At 38.9% G+C, this 20,260-nt stretch overlaps 2 protein-coding genes across 10 annotated transcripts in view; both read right to left on the bottom strand.

The window, feature by feature from the left end:
• LOC124156240 overlaps positions 1 to 3,808 on the bottom strand; it is a 36,482-nt gene extending 32,674 nt beyond the window's left edge. For 2 of the 9 annotated variants that reach the window (XM_046530679.1, XM_046530687.1), the window contains exons 1-2: positions 2,979 to 3,246; positions 1,328 to 1,517 (exon numbers count right to left, since the gene is read on the bottom strand). In XM_046530679.1, the coding sequence (XP_046386635.1) occupies positions 1,328 to 1,517; positions 2,979 to 3,009 (221 nt within the window). In that variant the 5' untranslated portion in view covers positions 3,010 to 3,246. Of the gene's footprint in view, positions 1 to 1,327; positions 1,518 to 2,978; positions 3,251 to 3,538 lie in introns of those variants that run through there. The other 7 variants (XM_046530671.1, XM_046530722.1, XM_046530712.1 and 4 more) reach the window with 7 other exon arrangements.
• A 5,737-nt stretch (positions 3,809 to 9,545) lies between these two features.
• LOC124156232 overlaps positions 9,546 to 20,260 on the bottom strand; it is a 28,102-nt gene continuing 17,387 nt past the window's right edge. The window contains exons 7-9 of the mRNA XM_046530643.1: positions 15,262 to 16,877; positions 13,767 to 14,204; positions 9,546 to 9,803 (exon numbers count right to left, since the gene is read on the bottom strand). Of these exons, the coding sequence (XP_046386599.1) occupies positions 13,779 to 14,204; positions 15,262 to 16,877 (2,042 nt within the window). The 3' untranslated portion in view covers positions 9,546 to 9,803; positions 13,767 to 13,778. The remainder of the gene's footprint in view (positions 9,804 to 13,766; positions 14,205 to 15,261; positions 16,878 to 20,260) is intronic.

Raw genomic sequence — 20,260 nt, 5'->3', positions numbered from 1 at the left:
CTGCAAGTCATTCAGCATCTGTGTGTTGCTTCGGATGGAGTAGAGAGAGGAACGATCTTGAATTGTTTCAGGTATCATATGATACTACAGTTAGTTGGCGACTGCTTCCAACCTAACAAAAATAGGAAATTTAGGCCCAAAGATACTTAACTGAATATAATAACGTTGAAACTCAGCTAAAAACATAATAAGATTAACCTATATAGGAAATTAGGCATTAAAAACTCTGCTCTGCAGTCTCTGGTGTTGAGAACTGTTAGCCAACAGTTGAATGAAAAAGGCACAGAAAATTGCCACGAAATGGCAAGCGGCTGAAATAATGACGTGCCAAAAATATATGAGAAAATCCCAAATTCCCAACTCCTTTCCTATTCAAGATAAAGTTAACATTTCTTCACGAAAAATACATTTATATTCCTATTCAAGATAAAGTTAACATTTCTTCACCAAAAATACATTTATAATTTTTTTCAAATTTCACAAGCAGCATATATGGACATATATAGTAAGATATGAAAGTTAGCAGGCGATTGCTTTGTACATCGCCAAATTCCAGTTTTTTTGTCCAAAAGATATATAAATAAACATAACGTTGAAACTGAGTTGAGAACAACTTAAGGTTGAGCAGTGCGGAAAAAAGTACAATAAACGTTTCCTGCAAGTTTCAACTGAGTACTAAGAACAGTCTGCTAGCAACTGGATTAGGAATATAAACTCAGAAAAGCCAAGTTACTAGCCGAAATTCAAGGAAATATTTTTTATAACTGTTATGAACAAAATCGACTAACTGCTGTCAACACTAAATGCCACGCCCCTTTCTGCTTCGGAATGTATTCCCATTCTTGTGTAACGAGCAAATTCGCAAAAAAATTCTTCCTCGCCATCTGACTGACTCTTCCAGAACTACATAAAAAATATATACGATTTTTGTATGAGTGGTGAGCCCTCTATTTATATATGTACTTACTCAATGCTTATACACATTATCTACATAAAGCATATTTATAGCTTCTCTTCTCTTCCATTCTAGATAGTCCATGTTATAAAAAGTGTTGAAGGAACTGATAATCCCACTTCTTTGACAGAAAAATATATATAGCTGCTGCTCCTGGCATATAGCCATGAAATTAAATATTTTCAAACTGATAATATTATTAAAAGCCAGATATTCCTACCCATTTTAGGTAGAGAATTAATATATGGCTCATTTTATTATCAAGCACTTCTGAAAACCTTACAAATATCTGATTACAGGTCACCCCTTTTCTTTCACCTGTAAAATCAAGGAAAAATTAAAAAAATCAATTACATGAGAATGAACACTCACCTCCATTCCCCATCCACCAACTCGAAGCCCCATTCTGGTTTATCCTTACTGCAATTTGCCATCCTTTGCAACCACACATGCAAAGGCTCATTTTTCCTCTGTTCGGTGAACTTGAAATTTGGGAAGGCCACTTTAATGTGGGCTAAGTTAGGTAATAAGCACTTACTATCCTCCATACTGTTTTCCTTGCCTATAAAAATTCAAAAGATTTACTCATATTCAGGAGACATGAAAAAATGCAGCCAAATGAATGAACTTAATTTTAGCTTTCCTTGGATGTTTGTCAATGATGCACAGAAAATTAAAATTAAATGATGATTGGAGCCAAGAATTGGGACTACACCAAAATTTCAGCGAATGCATGGCAACATTCTTCTCAGAGAGGACATCCAACTTTCCCATTGCTTAGATGCAGTTAACATGAAAGCTTCAGACATATTTAAAATATTTGAGAGTTAAGACAACTTCAAACCTATAATGAAGAACTTACTGACAAAGAAATGTTTGTGGCAGAGCGATAGATAATCTTCGATTTGTCAAGTATGTTGTTCGAAAATTTTCGGATGAAAAAGATTTGCACTCATCAGGTCACTTCGTGAATATGAGGCAAGTAAATTGGATTGGGCAAAGAAATATTTCATACGTGAGCCAAAGTACAATACAAAGGAAAGTGGTGTGCTTCGTCTTTACCTGTTATGAGCTGTCAAAGAGCATTATGTAGCTTTTCAATAAATATAGTTGAGAGCTGCTCGAGACTTGGAGGCTACCTGCTAGGCCTAGCTAAATAGCTTGAAAAATTTAGAACATGTATCTATCAGTATGAGGAGGACGACACAATCTTTGAAATGCACTATATTTCAAGATCTGATATAGGTATACAATAAAATAGTAGACATTTTGTCAAACAAATAAATAGAATAGAAGTTCACCTTCTCCTATATAATGAAGGGCTTCAATAAGTGCTAAATCAAACTTCAAATCTCTCTCAAAATCAACCTTATTTTTTTGGGAATGTTTACGAGCAGGTGGAATACATTTAGGAAGGATACACACTTCTAGGGGGGGTTCTAATTCAGGGGGGGTACATCTTAAACTGCATCTTCCAAACATTTCTGGGGGGGTGAGGGAGAGGAGTAGAACCTCATGACTCCCTCTCACGTTCCATAGTGCTTTGATTCCCAAACATATCAACAGCCTGTGTCCTATTGGGGCAGCTTGCAGGGTACAACAGACATTTAAAACTAAACTAAAATAGCATTACACTCGGAAACAATTAAAAAAATAACAAGTAAAATGCAAGAATACGAAGTAAAGATACTAATATATTTCAAATTTTGAATTAAATTTGCCAAAAAAAGTGCTGCAAAATTGAAAACCAGTTTCCCTGTAGAATGTGCGATCATAAGCCCATTCCACGCGTGTCGCAAAATGCACATACCCCCGCAACGAATGGCGGATAGAGGTGAAAGGCAAGGGGCAACGCTTCCCAACCACAGAACCTCGGGAGTAATCAAAAACCCAAGAATACGAAGGACACATTCCACACGGGATTGATCATGCTCCGAGGTCCTTGCTCAGAGATTGACCTATACACAAAAACAACTCAGAAAATCAGGCATTACACAAACCCGTAGATGCGGCAAACAATCACCTTCATATCTGCAGACCTGTGTCAACCCCATAATTACAGCTTATGTGTGAAAAAGAAAATGAATTCGCCCCTCATCTAGTTCCGTGCCGCTGTTCTTCCATTCGCTGTCCACTCTTATGTCTACCCAAACACACACAGATCCAAATACATATTGCTGCACTTCGGCCGGAACAGCGTACCGGCAACCCGGCACCTCTCACGAAAAATTGCGTACTCTTAACTCGGCGCTGCACCGGCACCCACAACGGGCGAACTATAAAAACCGGACATCACACTTAGGTATGCGTTCTCGTACCTAAAAATTTAGAAATTAAGCACTGCGCCGCCCCAAAGAAAACATATTACTCCTTTCTCTCTCACATGAAAATATTGACGAACCAAAAGTGAAGGAGTGGCAAAATCTCTTAAGGCCAAGCAGGTCCTGGGAGCCCGAGCTCAACGAAGTCCATCCAATACGGATGACATGCCGTGCAACCATTACGCCTAGAAGCCTCTTTTGATCAATGTCATGTGAAGACAGAATCACAATGTGACAAATACGCAATTCCTTAACTACAAACCTTTCATCCACGTTGTCACTTAAGAAACTGCAGTTATCCTTTATGAGATGACAGGAATAACGTAGAGTCGATTACAGTATAAAAGGAACACTGTAACGAGAAAATTAATTATGCTATAATGCGTCAGGCGTTCTCCAAATGATAGCAACGGCGAGGTGACATCCGAGAAAGACTAAAACAGAGGGTTGAATTCTGGTCTCAATCCGCTTTGGATCCATCGGACTATATCGATTGTATCGAATAAATCGATCTTATGTGTAAATGTGACAGATACTAGTTTTAGCTGAATTCTTTTTAACTACATTGTTACATTCCGAGTCAAGATGATAAGCTCCAAGTGTAGCCTTTGCCAGCAGGGTGGTGGCGGATAGGTTCGAGGTCGGGGGAAAAAGGAGCGAAAGTTTTTTTTATTGGAACGCATGGGACCCTTCTGGGACAAGTAACATGTCTACTATAAGTAATAGTAGATAGTAATCCAGCACGCCTGAATTAAGTAGGTAATGATGAAGTCAGTGGCGTAATTCGGAATATGCTTTGTGGAGGGGATCGAGTGGTCTTTGGGGGTTAGATATCGGTAGGTTTCAAGTGGCAGTGGCCCAGCGTTGGGGGGGGGGGGGGGGGGGGGGGGGATTTGGAGGATAAAACCATTGAGGTCCCTGGATAAAACCCCCTCCAGAGCTCAGAGAAATTTTAAGTTTAATCCATTTTACTTAATTGGATTGATATTACTAATAGAATCGTGTAAGGATTAATGATATATTCCTCAGAAAACCGAAAACTCACCATTTTGAACCATTTATCTTAAAATTCCACAATTTGTTAATCTCGCACCTACCGCATATCCTGTTGGGTATTCCATACCCCCACACACCCCGGCATTACTTGCACCTAAACCCCCCCAGCCTTAATTCCTAGCTGCGCCCCTGTTCAGTGGCTTGTCTCACTGCACATCATATCAATAAATGATCTTTAACTTAAGCAGATGCTGTTATTATTGGTCAAAACTAGACATAATGGTTTTAAATATTTTTTAAAAATTTCTCTGAGGATTTGGATCCTCGAGGATCAGACCCCCCCTCCATACTTTCACCACTGGGTAAAATAATATAGGTATAGATATAATATTTGCAGTTTGCAAAGCCAGTGTTTTTTCTCCAGTTCATTGGTCATGTCAGTGCAAATGTATTTCATATCCATGTCTATTTCTAAAGAAATTATGTTTTAAAAATCTCTGCTTGATGCGCAGTACTGCATACCCTCACCATGCATTACAAAAACCAGTGAAACCCCTCCACCATTACAAAACTCAAGTTCAAAGTGTGGTGTAGGATTTTCGTGGTGCCATTTTGAGCAAAATTGACTGTTGTGAGTGAATTGAGGAACTCCGGAGACACATGTAATCATGCCAATATGTGAAGACAGCTGGCTATTGCCGAGCACAGTGTCGTCCATTGGGCACCCAATGAATCATTATGTAAACCTCTGCTACCTCCATGCTTCTTAGTCATATTGTAAAGAAAAGGTACATTGACGTGAATAATGTAGAAAGGTTTCATGCAATTTGAATGAGGCAAAATCTATGTGAGGTATGCTACGAATAAGTTCGCGTAAGGAGAGCTGCCCAAAGGTGGGTACGAGAGTGGCAGTTGGTCCCTGGGTTATTCCATTTACAGGGGGTTTGAGAGGCAGTGACTGGCTAACGTCAACATATGGAGGAAAATTCCCTGCATTTTGTGGTTCCTGGAGGCTATGAAATTCAATCTTGCAACAAACGAGGATTCAGTATGATCTAATTAGGAAAACTAAAATAATACAGCAAATTTGAGCATTACATACTGGATAGGTAGTATGAAACTGACGACTGCTTCTCATGTTCCATCCTAGAAGGCCTTACCCCAATATACTCTGAAGATGTTGTAAAACTTTGTTAAGGCCGTTTTACATGGTACACAGAATTGCGCAATCTGACATACATGCAAAGGCACAATCAAAATTGCGTCGTGTAAAGTGGTGTATTGCTAGAACACATGTGAGAATGCGTGGATGCGAGACGGCAAAATAGCCCCTGTTCTAATTTCGTTCATGCATTCGCACAATTCCATTTAAGAAATAAATGCAGCTCTAACCTGCACAATTCCGTGCCCCGAGTAAAACGGCCTTTAAACTAAGCAATCATGCGCAGCAACCAGCTGCTCCACCTATGATTCAGTTGACACCATGTGGAACTGGTAGTTAAGTCAATCTCACTCACTTGGCATCAATGTAAAGATACAAACAACCACAGTATCCCACACCACCACCAGCACTTTAGTTGAATGGTGGAGCGATCCATACATAGCATAAAATATTGATAGAGAAGCATTATTTAAATTGAACAAAGCAACCACAATTGCTTGCAAACCCAGAGCCAGTGCTCTTTCACTACACAGTGGGTCCATTGTACTGGAAAGGTAATACTGGTTATTTAAACTTGCTGTGCTATTTATCCCTTATTTAATGCACAATCAATAATGCTGAAGAGGTGGTATGTATACTTGCCGGCAGCTGGACAATACATAGCTGACAATGAGTATAAATAATGGGTTCATAATTATGAGTGTTGTCGCCACTGCACAATGGACTCACGTTGCTATAGGTGTGACGGGGCTGCACCGGAGCAGTGTATGTTGCTATCCATGTGCACTGAAATGCTGCAAGTGCTGGGGTGAACACCTTGCTGTACTGCACTGCTGCATCATTGGGACTCAAGTAAGTCCAGTAGATTGTACGCAGCCCAGAGAAGCATGTTGACTCCGTGAATAAATTTTACGTGGATATATAGCGACAAGTATTTATTCAGTAATTACCCCTTCCTTCATTCACACAGCACCATAATTGTAAACATTCACTTCATATTATAAACTCGCAGATGTGGAAAAAAAGGGATAGGAACACATTACAAAAAATGGACAAGGACAACAGTGTTGTGGCTGATTGTAAATGCCAGAAATCTGAGGGTAAAAATGAAGCCTGACTGGGAGTTGAACCCAGAAACTTCTGATTACCAGTCTGATGCTCCAGCAGTTGCATTGCCAGGATTCTTTGATTTACCAAGGAACAGAGGTCCCCTTCTGTTTGGGCCCACAAGAGCGACTGATAAATGGCACTGGGACAGCTCACAACTCACCAACAGAAGGATTGGACGAGGACGCAAGAACGAAAAAATGAAAATTATTCCATAGTTGGAAGGGGAGAGGAACATGGCTAGATCCATTTTCTGTTATGTTATTATCCCTTTACATTCCATTTTGCAAATTTATATTAGTGTATTATTCAATATTTCTAGTTCAATTGTGGAAAGCAGCCATTCAGCATTAGATGCTAGTGCTGAATGTCTGGGTGAATACGGGAGGAGCTCGAGCTGCTGCAAACTCCATGTGGTGAGTTCTTAGTCGCCCTGAGAGCTGGAGTGGCACTAGTTCCCATGGTGGGCGAAGAGCTGCAAAATTTGGAACTCGGAGCCTTTTTCGTAGACAATGTAGCCTGAGCTGTTTGTTGACATTAGTTTATCGGCGGGCCATAGGGAGATGAGGAGATCCTTACTTCAGGATGGGAGAGGGGAAAGGTATTGTACTACATAAGTGGAAAGGTCATATCAGTGTGATCATGCCCATAGGAGTACAGCATATTAAAACATATGCCATTTATTAAGAAATTTTCATAGTTTTTCACATTTCTTTGCATTTTAGGACGAGTTATTGTATAAAAAAACGTGACTATTCAATCTTTGTGGCTTACCTCAACAATTTCAGACATGAATGGCGCAGAATCGGCTGAATAAACTTTTTCAATCAAGACATTTACAGCCGAAATAGCATTAAAAGAGGGTGTGTGTCGAGGGTTGCCTACACTCAACATAAACAACCTTCTCGCCACTGCAGGATGTCAAACCTACAGGAACAAAATTTTTTCTCTGTTCATTTGGTAACTTGGGCTACATTTTGACATATGTCAAACCATGTCAAACTTTGAATGTTGAAAAAAAGTTGTTTGATGACCGCCCCTAATATGCACCCATTCTCCAGCATTGCACCCACAAAAACAAGTCCGTGCGAAGGCTCGGCACCTCAACAACTACTGTTAGTTCCTCTTAGCTCTTACGCTGCAGAAAAGCCAAATAGGTGGCAAAATCATTGATATAATCGCCAGAAAACTATCAATTTATTCATAAAAATACTTGATACAGCTGAACATGGTATGTACATAACAATTCCAAATCCCTCGTTTTTCTGGTAATCCTCTGTTCTCATTACCATTTTTGTTGAAACACTTATCCCTGAATTCCTTTTAACTTCTACCCACTTTTTAATGACATTTTCTAGTTCAGGCCAACATGGGACTGGGCATTGAAGATTGTATTTTTATTTTTTAGCAGTCTTTAATTGATCTTCCTGCAGCCACCAGGAACATATAATTTATTTGGTAGGTGGTGGACCAAAATTCATTGCTACTGCTCTTTTTTCCATGCTCCTTAGTGAAGTCTAACACTCTTAGTTTAAGCTTGTAACTGAATCTCTCTTCTCCTGTCAACATATGAACGATGGTAATTTTTGTTAACAAAGAGTTCTACCCAGCAAGAAAAGCACATGCTGTTCTTTTTAATCAGTTGCGATCAAATACGATCAAGCTTGTTCAATAACTCGCTTCCAACTCCTGCGATATCGTAGAAGCGAGTAAATCGATAATAATGTCTAGTATATAAAATTCTCATGTCACGGTTTTTTGTAGACCAACTCCTCTGAAACAGCAGGACCGATTCCTATGAAATTTGGTGTGTATGTTTGGTAGGACTGAGAATATGTTGTTAACTATTTTTCATTCTTCTCCGGCCCTGAGTCATTTCCACATGAAATACATGTAAAGTTTGTTTTAAAGACCTTTTTTCTTTTCCATTTTTAAATTAGTGATAATGTTCTCATTAAGTTGAGACACAGATATACCAAAGGAAAGAAAAAGAAATGCACGTTCTTATTCTTGCAATCGAATGTCGTTTTCCTCATGATTTACGGTGAATATAGAAAAAAAAACATCCAAAAGAAGTTGAAATTTTAGCATTTTAGGCTTACTGTCCCCTTGATGACCGTCAGTATTATTTACGTATGTCGTTTCAAATCTCTTTCTATCACCATAAATTATGAATGGCATGTTCCATGGAGATGTATTACTATCGCGAATCCTTATTATTCTGACAGATGTGCCAATTGAATACAAATGGGTTCAATTTCCAATTACATTGGCATTCGCAATGAAAATTCTCAAAGCCAAACGATGTCTTTTTATGGCTTTGAGGCACACCGTGTTCTTCATACGGTAAGTTGTATGTGGCATGTTCACACGTGGGTAAACAATTCAGTTTGTTTGTTTTAGCTACAGATAGATTTACTAAAAATATCGTACACTCTATTGAACTAAGTGGCTCATAATGTTATTTTATTAATAGTCATAATTTGTGACAGAGATGTCATTTGAAATTTATTGATTACTAGCAGGCCACCCGGCGTTGCTCGGGAAGTATAGCACCCAGAGAAGTGGGAAACTTGGAGCTGGGAATTCATGGTCACAAGGCAGGATTTTTAGTTAAAAGAACAAAGTCAACATCGTTCACAACATCTTACTCTTTCAGTCATATACCACATAACCACACACTTACAATAAATTAGTTATTTTTATTTGACCACCAAAATATTTACTAGAAATAATTTATACGGCAAAACAACATTTGCTGGGTCAGCTAGTGTGATATAATAAACAATGTCACATAAGCATTAAGTAAATTAATAAAAGCAATAACTACAACATTCTTCAATTGAATAATTAATACATATTAGTAAATATATGGGGTCTGTGCTGAACATTAACTTACGGAGAGCAAACCTTCACATAGGTAAAGGGGGAAGGTGATTTTTTTAGAAATTATTTTGTTTAAATACGGTACATCATCAAATGCCTTAAAAAAGTCATGAGAGATTTGAGTAGTCACACTTTATTTAGACAAAAATATATACAGTTGACTTTGTTCAATATTCAATGTCTTATGGTTTTTTTTAAAGTGAAGTTGTATCAAAATTTTGAAATGCAAGTATAGATGAGTTTCATACAGGTTAAAATCCATAAAAATGACAGTATTAATATTAAAATACTAATTCATAAAATTATAAAAATAAAAACACATATTTAGAGACATCATAGCAACAGTTAACTATCAATAAATATTTACTTCTGTGCTCTATAAAGTTGTTGTTCATGGAAGCGATGGGTTGCGGGGCAGAATCAGCATTTGCAGATGATTAAGATGAAAAAAAAATTTAAAAATAGGATTAAAAATGTAGTTTAAAAGGTACCAATCATCTATTGACAATGCTTTTTAAAAAATGAGAAGTTGTTGATTATCTTTTTCAAGTCCATTAGACTTCTTTTGAAATACAAATATACTTATGCAGAGAACACAAATCTACATCTTCATACAACCCCTACCAAAATGTAAAAAAAAACTACAAATCAAACCCAGAAAGCAGAAAACCAACTGGACAGAAAGCTATCATCATTCCTTTTGAGGTTATAATTTAATTTCCGCTAAAGTATTTTACATGAAATTGTATGAGAACTGGGTACAACCACAGTCCCTCTCCTCCCAGAGTCATAGCACAAAAATACTACGCAACGCTACGTGGAATTATCAAGATTATGTACTTCTAAGGTTAAATTCACTCATTCAAAACATGAGCCCTTGTAATACCATGTATTATACATACATATAATCGACAAAATTATTTTTACTCGTATCACAGTTTGAAGACTTCTGGCTAGGGCTTCACTTGAGTAGGGTGCTACATACAGTAAAACCTCTATGTAGAGAACCTCTTTACATCATAAACCTCTATACTTCATACCACCCCTACGGTCCCATCAGATGTACATGTAAATTTATAGGCAAACCTCTTTATAGTGAACCTCTTTATATCGTAAAACCTCCACTTATCATACTAAGGAGACACCCCCGAGATGGCAAAACTACCTCCACAAACCGTACCGAGACAACAAGAGACCATTAATGCAGCTGCAATTACATACATGAAATGACATTTTAAACGATAAATGTTTCACGGTTACCGTATAAGCGCGTGTAAGAGGCGCACCTTTTTTCCCAGATATTGCAGCCGAAAATGGGGGTGCGCCTCTTACACAAACTTCTTATCTTCCCCCCTCCCCTTCACCGGTTGCAAGTTCAAGGGGAGCTGAGTGGCCTTGGTTTTCAGCGTGAGTCAGTCTTCTGAAACCCTGGGTCAAAATCAAGCGGCAGGCAGGGGAGTTTCTCCCTTAGTGACGTATTTTAAAAATGCTCCTGTTTGAATTTCTTGCAAGCATCGCGCCGTCACGTCGGTACCCCAGAGGTGAACATTGAAAAGATCGCGCGGGGTGATTCGCTCCGGAGCGCGCGCTAAATTTATTGCCACGAGTGGGCATCCCGCGGCATTTATACTGCATATAGTAATATTGGTGTCAAAACCTGCGGTTGAAAAAATTCGAACGAGTGTGCTCATTGTTGGACTTAATGGTGGATAGAAGAAATCGGAAATGCTTATAAGTGAAGAGCGCTGAAGGAGAGGTCGAGGGGAAGAGGGCTCCCTCCCCTCCGTATTTAAAGCTACGAGGCTATGAGCGAAGGAGCAAGGGAAGAACACGTCCAATCTTGCATGTGACGTCGTTGCTTTAAAAGCGAAGGGGCGAAGGCGCAGCAATGTGATATACAAATGTGTTTGCGTTGCCTGAAGTTTCCAGTCCGTCTCGTCTTGTTTGAATGCGCTAATGCTACGCTTGTTTCTTCCGAAATTGTGCTGTTTGGACTATGTTGAATATTAGTAGCCTTGTTTTAGCAATAGATCTTTGTGTCAATCAATTATTGCTCAAAAAACTTAAATGCTGTCAGATATGCGTCGCGTTAGGTCTAATTCTTTTTAGAACCTCTTGCGTGTCATACAATTGCTGAAAGATATCGAGATATCTTCGAGCTCAGAAGGTGACTTACCTAGCATTTGACCCCCAGAAACTCGGAGAATTGAACCTGGTAGACCGAAAAAGGTCAGTTGGTGAAATGGGGTAGGGATGAAACACGTTTTCATTGTTACCCTGTAACTTGATATTTTCCTGTGGAGTCTCGGAAAGGAAAAAAACGTAGAGGCATTGGCTGATGGAGAGCCGAGAGTTGTTCCGTTAGGCCCCTTGCACACGCACCGATTTTGGACGGCCGGTAAAATATATATTTTATATATTTCGCTGATATTTTACCGGCGAAGCGATGCTTGCACACACGCCGGATTTTTACCGGTCAAACGATAAGTTGCTATGTTTTTGAGCCGGCGCAGGCGATCCACAATGACAATGGCCGGCAGCTAAGCGGCATTTTGCCTGTGCCAGCGTGTGGTCGGTACGTGTGCAAGCTCCAATGCTCTCCCATTGTTCACTATTGGAATATGGACGGCCGATATTTTACCGGCCGTCCAAAATCGGTGTGTGTGCAAGGGGCCTTAAATCTACGACGTGGTTATTATCCTACGGCGCTGAGATTGCCCCGATTGTTGTTCAATCTCTTGGGAAAGCTCATGCCATTTGCCTGTCGTGTTTTGCCTTAAAATTTTCCACGGCTGCAATTCTATTGCAATACTCCTGCGAGAGCTTTTAAACAAAATTGTTCGTGAGTAGGACAAGCAACGTAGAGCGATGGCGTATGCAAAGAGAGGATCGGAACTCTTTCTACTCCCTCTTATGCCGCCGCAGTTATCAAAATTTCCTCTTTCAAATAGTACTGAAAGAGGACATTTCGATAACTGTCGTAATTCCAGGCATACGTCTGCAACACCGCACGATAGGATAAAAAAATGTCGCAAATTTTTTTTCTTTATAGCTTCGATCCTCAAAATAGGGGTGCGCCTCTTACACAAGCTTATACGGTATTCTTTTCTTACACACCTTTAATATACTGTAATTTTCACGTTAACAATTTAAGTTAAGGCCATTTTGTTTCCATATGAGAGCATACCTAACAGTAGATAAGAAAAAAAGTATCCAACTATCCTAATCATTTTAAGTGACTGTTGAATTAAGAGAGATCACATAATTTTCTCTCGAATCATGGTAAAAATCATGCAATAGTGCTCACTTCCTGTAATTTTTAAATAATAAATACATGTTCACTGATGCATGAATGTTTGTTTAAACACATAAATATAATGGTTTAAAAGACAGTACTGCCTTTTATTTCCAAAGGATATGAAAAAATGGTGCCTATCACGAAAACCTCTCCATAGTGAACCTCCATACATCAAATTGCCCAAATTTTGGTCCCTTCCATTACGATGTAAAGAGGTTTTACTGTATTACTCTGGGACTAGGATGCACCCCACTTGAGCTGTGCTAGGTATTGCAGGAATAGATGTTTGAACATTCCCATTAAGGTAGGGCCCAATTCAAAATCTAATTATTACTTTTTCAATTTTTATCTGCTACTGAGAAAACAATGGGACCAACAGCCCTTGCAAAGAGTCAAGACACTGAACAACGAAGTGTTGTATTTCAGTAACTAATACACTGCTTGTGATGAAACGAAAGGAAAATATTATTCCCATTCATTTATGAAATATCATCACCAGATTAATGAGAGGGGATGAATTACCTCTTTGAACCCTTTTCTTATAGAACTTCTCTCTGCATGGAAATGAAATTTTATGCAACAGAAGAACGGACTACTTTAAATTCACATTCTTGTATGAAAATTTGTAACAAATACATGAGAACCAAAAACTGTCATAAAATAAAATGCTATTTTTGCTAAATTTTCAAGTTCCCTGCCTGGCTTCAATGGAGTTAATAATACATATTACAATGGAGTTACGATTACGTCTACCAAGTATTTATTTCATCAGCGTAATGAGATGCCAAATGGAGTCTCACTAAATGGCATTGACGTCGAGTGAGAAGTGACGTTGAGTGACGTCAACAATGGTGGTGCGTGGCATGGAACATGGTAATGACTTTGTTTTAAAGGAAATTTTAATGCCCTGTTTTCCTTCACCATCAAGAGCTTGCATGCATGTGCAAAAACAAAGTTAAACGTAAGCAAGCCACACTTCCATAGGCAAATGAAGAAAACATTATAATTAAAGCTATAAACTCTCTAAACGTATTCACCAACCTTGCAGAAGGCTCACTTCCTTGGGGTGCATCCCACTGCCTCAGCAACGCTCGACCACCTTATTGCTTCGGGAACCTCCTTCTGCAACAGCTTCCGTCGAATCGGTGACATGTGCCCAAGAGTGGACCTTTGGCACTGCATCAAGCACCTGCGGACACCTGACGACGTCTTGGGCACCTCGTGCTTCTCATTCAATGTCCTGCGACGAAGAGTCATCCCTGATGCCGCCTTGGGCTTGGTGAATTCATTATTTGGTTCACTGCCTGTCTGTGTGGCTTTATTGCACAGGAGCAGACTCAGGTTGGGAAGCATCTTGGTCCTGAGGCCATTCTGAATGTACTTGAATGCATGGGAAACATCTTGCTCAGGAGGCAATGATGAGGCTAGTCGGTACATCAGGTCAAATGCTGGCATCTCCAGCTGGAATTTACTACACACCTACAATGATTCATTACAAAGGGAGGAGAAAATAATATGGAATAAAAGATTACTTCATCTAACAGTAAATAGACACACTGACATGAGGTGATATAAACTGGGTATGAATAGATTCCAAATGTGGATTCTCGATTCTACCGATTCTTGGGGACGGAATATGAATCGTAAATTGATCACCTTAAGTCAATTCTGATTCCTTCAATTCCAGGATGATAAATATGTATTTTGAAAATAGACTATAAGCTTGGGACATTGGGTGTCTGAAACAGTTAATATATAAACATATGTGGTAAGTTCCTTTCGGGAAATGCTGCATTTTCAAGAAAACGCTCCCAGTGTGAGGAGTGAAACATCAAGCAGAAAATTTTACCAATGCAGCATTTCCCGAAAGGAACTTACCAGATAGATACGTAAATATGTAATACTTTTTGGATTCCTCAAATTTCCTCGTTATTTTCTTTCATTTATTTCTTAAATTTTAATGACAGCAATAATACAGATAAATCAATGAATAACCCAATTATAGCATCATAAGGTTAAGACTACAAGTGAATACAGACTTATCTCCAGGTACCATACATATTGGGTAAATTTAGCTGGAAAATTCCATGCAAAGTTCTAGTGTTGAAAGTGGAAATTTTGATTACTTTCGAAAGTCCAGGCGTACGTGCAACACAGCAAAATTGGATTTAAAAAATTGCCGCAAATTTTTTTTCTTCAGCTCTGATGCTCAAAATAGGGGTGCATCTCTTACACCAGTTTATATGGTATATGTATGCATTGAAAAAGGCAGAGGGTGTATTTGAATTGGATACCAAATATGTATGTCCTACATAAAGGGAGATATAAGATAAATCTCAGGTGCCATAACTAAAAGGAATAAATACAATGGTGCAAAAAGTAGGAAACATTCAGATGGAGCCGAGTGCTTGAGCTTCACCTGGCACTACCAGACAGAAAATTATTATTGGTGAGTTCTCTGAAGAGTGGGTTTGGTTGGGCATGCAAATTTTAATGCTTTGTTCATTGGAGGTATCAAAAGATAATATTTATTTACCTTTTCAGCAAACTCCTGACGTAAGGCTGAATAGTCATTTGCTCTCTCCGCCCTCAGTGCAGCAGCCAACCGCTGAGACTGGACTCTCCTCCAGTGCTTCTGAAGCACGCACACAGCAGCGTTCATTTCCTCACGTCTCGCTTCCCTCAGTTGGGCAGCTTTCCTCTTGGCCAACACAACCCTCCAGTTCTTCTGGATTGTGCAAGCAGCAACATTCATTGCTTCCAGCCTCTCTGCTCGCAGTCTCCCAAGCAGCCTTGTAGCTAAGAATCGCCTCGCATATTTCTGGAGGACACAAGCAGCCCTGTTCATCATTTCTAGCCTCTCAGCTCTCAATTTGGAAGCCGTTCTCATGGCTGATAACCGCCTCCAATTTTTCTGCATTATTGTGGCGGCGGCGTTGATTGCAGCAATTCTTTCCCCTCTCATTAATCTGGCATTCCTCCTAGCTATAAAATACCTCCAATTTCTCTGAACTACAGAAGCAGCTTTGTTTCTTGCCTCTGCTCTCAATTTAGAGGCCAACCTCAGGGCTAATTTTCTCCTCCAAATCTTCTGAAATATGATGGCAGCCTTGTTCATTTCTGCTACTTTCTCAGACCTCCACATTCTTGCTTGTCTCTTTGCAATAGCATGCCTCCAATTCCTTTGAACTACACTGGCAGCATTATTAATTTCTACAATTCTTTCAGACCTCCATGTCTTGGCCTGTCTCCTGGCTACGAAATACCTCCAATTTCTCTGAATCATACAAGCAGCTTTGTTCATTTCTGCTACTCTCTCAGACCTCCATATCCTGGCTTGTCTCTTAGCAATAGCATGCCTCCAATTCCTTTGAATTACATTGGCAGCATTATTAATTTCTACAATTCTTTCAGACCTCCATGTCCTGGCCTGTCTCCTGGCTACGAAATACCTCCAATTTCTCTGAATCATACAAGCAGCTTTGTTCATTTCTTCTACTCTCTCAGACCTCCATATCCTGGCTTGTCTTTTGGCAATAGCACACCTCCAATTCCTTTGAATTATACCGGCAGCATGGTTAATTTCTACAACTCTTTCAGACCTCCATGACCTGGCCTGTCTCTTGGCTACAAAATACTTCCAATTTCTTTGTATCATACTGGCAGCTTTATTCATAGCAGAAATTCTCTCGTGTCTCATTTTACGGGCTCTTCTCTTGGCCTGAGTGTGTCTCCAACTTCTCTGAATTATAGCAGCAGATATGTTCATTGCTTCCAGCTTTTCTTTCCTTAAATTGGCAACCAACTTGAGTGCCATGTAATGCCTCCAATTCTTCTGAATTATTGTAGCAGCCTGGCACATTTCCATCAGTTTTGTTAATCTCAATTTTTCAGCTTGTCTCTTGGCAAGAATGCACCTCCAATGTTTCTGAATAATGCAAGCAGCTCTGTTCATTATCACAGGATCAATTTTCTTCTCCAAATCCACTCTTCTGGCTAGCTCTTCATTAAATCCATGCTGAACCATGGAGTTAACGTAAGATGATAATTGAGTGGTTGCCAGCACTTCTGTACTGCATTGATACTCAAACATGCATGTGCTTTGAACTCTGGTGTAAGTATGATTTATGGCAGCCACATCTACCTTTGAGTCTAGAAATGAAAATAAAGCAATCAATTTTTTATTCCTTAACATTTACACAACTTTTAAAAGGCATCCTTAATTTTTCAACATAAATCAAAATCGACCAGCATGACTAAATCTGGCACCAAGCAATCATCTTTTGAGTAATCAATCATTTAACATCATATTTAGCACCCCTTATTGTAGGGTAACAACACACCCGGGTCTCTAGCTAGTAAGTAGCCTTCACGCATGAATAAGTTTAACATAGTTGAACACTTGATGAATTAATCAAATGTAACTTAGAAATGTATTACGAAATGACCTTTACGGTGAGGGAAAGTGGGGATTTCTGGTATTATCCTTCAAATCATTTACAGTTCCTCATGTTTGAGCAAATTTTCAGCTCTGCAACTCATCTGGAAGTGGCCAGGAATTTGCATTGATCAATGAGTGAGTCTGTCAGTAACACAAGGGATTTCACAGATTACGGATGCATATTACAAGTGGCTCATATTATCAATCTACGTGAATTTTTTCCTCATCCTGCAACAACGCAATCCAAAAATCACCTCCGTGTATCTAATGCCTTTAGTCCATTAATTACGTAAGGTGATTTTGGCAATTTTTGGACCCCCCATAGTGAGATATTATGAGATTTGTTTTGACCGCCTCCCTCTATTCTCTTGTGAGATTGTTCAAACTGTATATTGTCAGTGTAAATACATTAATTTATATTTCATTGCATAGGATTTATTAAAAGAAACGATTTGTTTTATCATTTTTACTATAGATTAGTTAAGACTAGTATTCAAGATTACTAAGATTGCAATTTTACAGTTTCCTTGTGAGTAGGGATGGACGGATCCAGGATATTTATTGGATCCGGCTTTAGATCGGATCCTTGATTTTTGGAGCCGGATCTTTCAGATCGGATATTTTCGGATCCAAACGCATTTTCAAATTCCTGTCGCTGAGATTCCCCTGATGATTGTTCAATCTCCTGGGAAGAGTCACACTATGTGCCAGTCGTATTAAGCCCTTTTTATTTTTGACGGCTGAAATTCTTCTACGTAACCTCTGCGAGAGCTTTCAAACAAAACGGTTCATGAGTAGGACAAGAATCGCAAGCGACGGCACATTCAAAGATAGAATCAGAACTCTTTCCACCCTTATTGCACGTTGCATTCACTGAAGCTATTATTCAAAATTTCAGATCCAGATCCGATTTCTTCTGTGACTTTGGATCCGATGTATCCGATGAAGGGCAATATATGCGGATATTTGGATCCGAGGTATCCGATCCGACCATCCCTACTTGTGAGGAAAAAAATTACATGATGCATACTTGCCAGGCCCGCCCTCACCACCTGAATGAGCTTGTGTGGATGCGGATTTATTTATTACAAGTGGTGCAATCCAAAACATTACCATGTAGTGCATCAAGTCTTGCTAAAGTACTAGAATGGCTGTTCATACAACAAAAATACACTCGTGATTGGCTAAATTAATTTTCAGCACGCAAAAGATGATTGCATTATGAAGTCTCATGGAGTTAAGGGTATCGATTCACACCATTAAAATTACATTTTTAACACAATTAAAATTAACTAGTCATTTATGGTACACATAAAATTCCCCAATTTTTATTTTAAAATTTAAACAATGAGCTCAGAGAGATATTTTGGCAGTGAGGCGATAATCATTTGATTTCATTGTACGTGCTAGAAAACTCATCAACTTTTAAAGCTTCTTAGCATCACATTAAAATCTTTATCTGATCCATATCCTGCTATATTCAGGAATCTATCTACAAACATCTTGGAAATATGTGCTAAGAATACTGAGTATACAATACTTCCTCCCTTTAACTAAGCACATCACGCAGTACAAAGTTTTTCTGATCAGGTGACATTCTACTACAAGCACTGAAACACCATAGAGAGAGCCTTAAAAATACAGGGACCAAAATAACTTGGCTGGCAGAAAATTTTAGTATATTTTCGGACCACAAGGGCTCTTACCTACAATGAGCATGTCAGTACACATTATGTACCTCCAATTAATTTGAAAATAGGTATTTATGAAGCAGAGAGATAGGAAAGGGAGCATGGAAGCCCAGTGTGTAGGGCATTGGGCTTCTGAGCAAAGGGTCCTTGGCTCCAATCCCATGCGGGGGCTTTGGACTCCCCACACAAAACGACCCTCAGCACGTGACGTGGCCCAGGGATAGGCCCTGAATGCCTTGTGAATATGTACTCCTGTAATCCATGGTGACATCAAACTCTACCTTTCCCTATCTAAACTCTCCACGGTCAATGACTGAGTAAGTGATATGAATATGGAAACTATGAAGACCTAAGGAAAACTGTTACTTTACATTTTGCATTGATCTTGGAAATCAGCATACTAAATGCCCTAGTTCTCTGAAATGGCATAGTTTTTTTAACATTTGCATTTATCAGAATTTATTACTGCTCATTTTTACAACATTTCTCTTAACTCGCGCCGTAGATTATTTGTGGTCTCATCCAGGTAAAATCTTGCAACTTAATCCACTTCCTGATTAGCTATCAAGCTGAAAATTTCAGGATAACTCAGAACCAGATAATTATACAATATTCTAACAAAAGATACCTTTGAAAATAGTCCTTTACATTTACCATGGGCATTTTTTGGAAAAAAGGGAGGACTACATTCAGATAAATGTGGTAACTATGGAGATAAGGTTAAAAAAATGGCATCAAATCCAATGGTAGTATTATCATTGAAAGGGGAGTTTGTCACATAGAAATTTGGGCTTTAATTACCAAAAGACTTAAGATAATTACATTGCAACTTGTGGTTCTGTATATAAGAAGTTGACTCATTAGAGGATTTTATTTAAATCTAAAAAGAAGAAAAAAATTTAACAGGATCGGGCATTATTTGAGAAGGTAATGCTTGTTGTAGGAAGGCAAAGAAGGAATGGTAAAATGCAAGGTGGGTAGAGGATAAAGAAGATACAAAATGATAATTATTTTTTTTTCTCTTCTTATCTTGACCTCGTTTAATACATGTTACAATATTTCCTGGAGTTTAGGTCAACATAACTTATATAACTTTATGACTTATATAACTTACATAACCTATATAACCTTCCCCCTTTTTTTGTTGACCTAAACTCCAGAAAATATTATAACATGATGCAAAATGAGTGACAAAATTAAATGAAAGAAATACCCTGTTTCTCTGAATGTAGTCAGTCTCCCCCTAATTTTGACGCTTCAGTTTTGGGAAGAAATTTTAAAAAATTACACAGAAATTTCGTTCAGGAGGGGGAGGGATCCAAAACCATGGGGGAAATTTTTTTAAAAACAGGGTACACCCATGTCTCGTATAGCGCAAGGGATGCGTTCCTTGGGGTCTTTGC

This window comes from Ischnura elegans, chromosome 1, assembly GCF_921293095.1.
Source record: "Ischnura elegans chromosome 1, ioIscEleg1.1, whole genome shotgun sequence".
Taxonomy (NCBI): Eukaryota; Metazoa; Arthropoda; class Insecta; order Odonata; family Coenagrionidae; genus Ischnura; species Ischnura elegans.
This window is presented reverse-complemented; position numbering and strand designations above follow the sequence as displayed.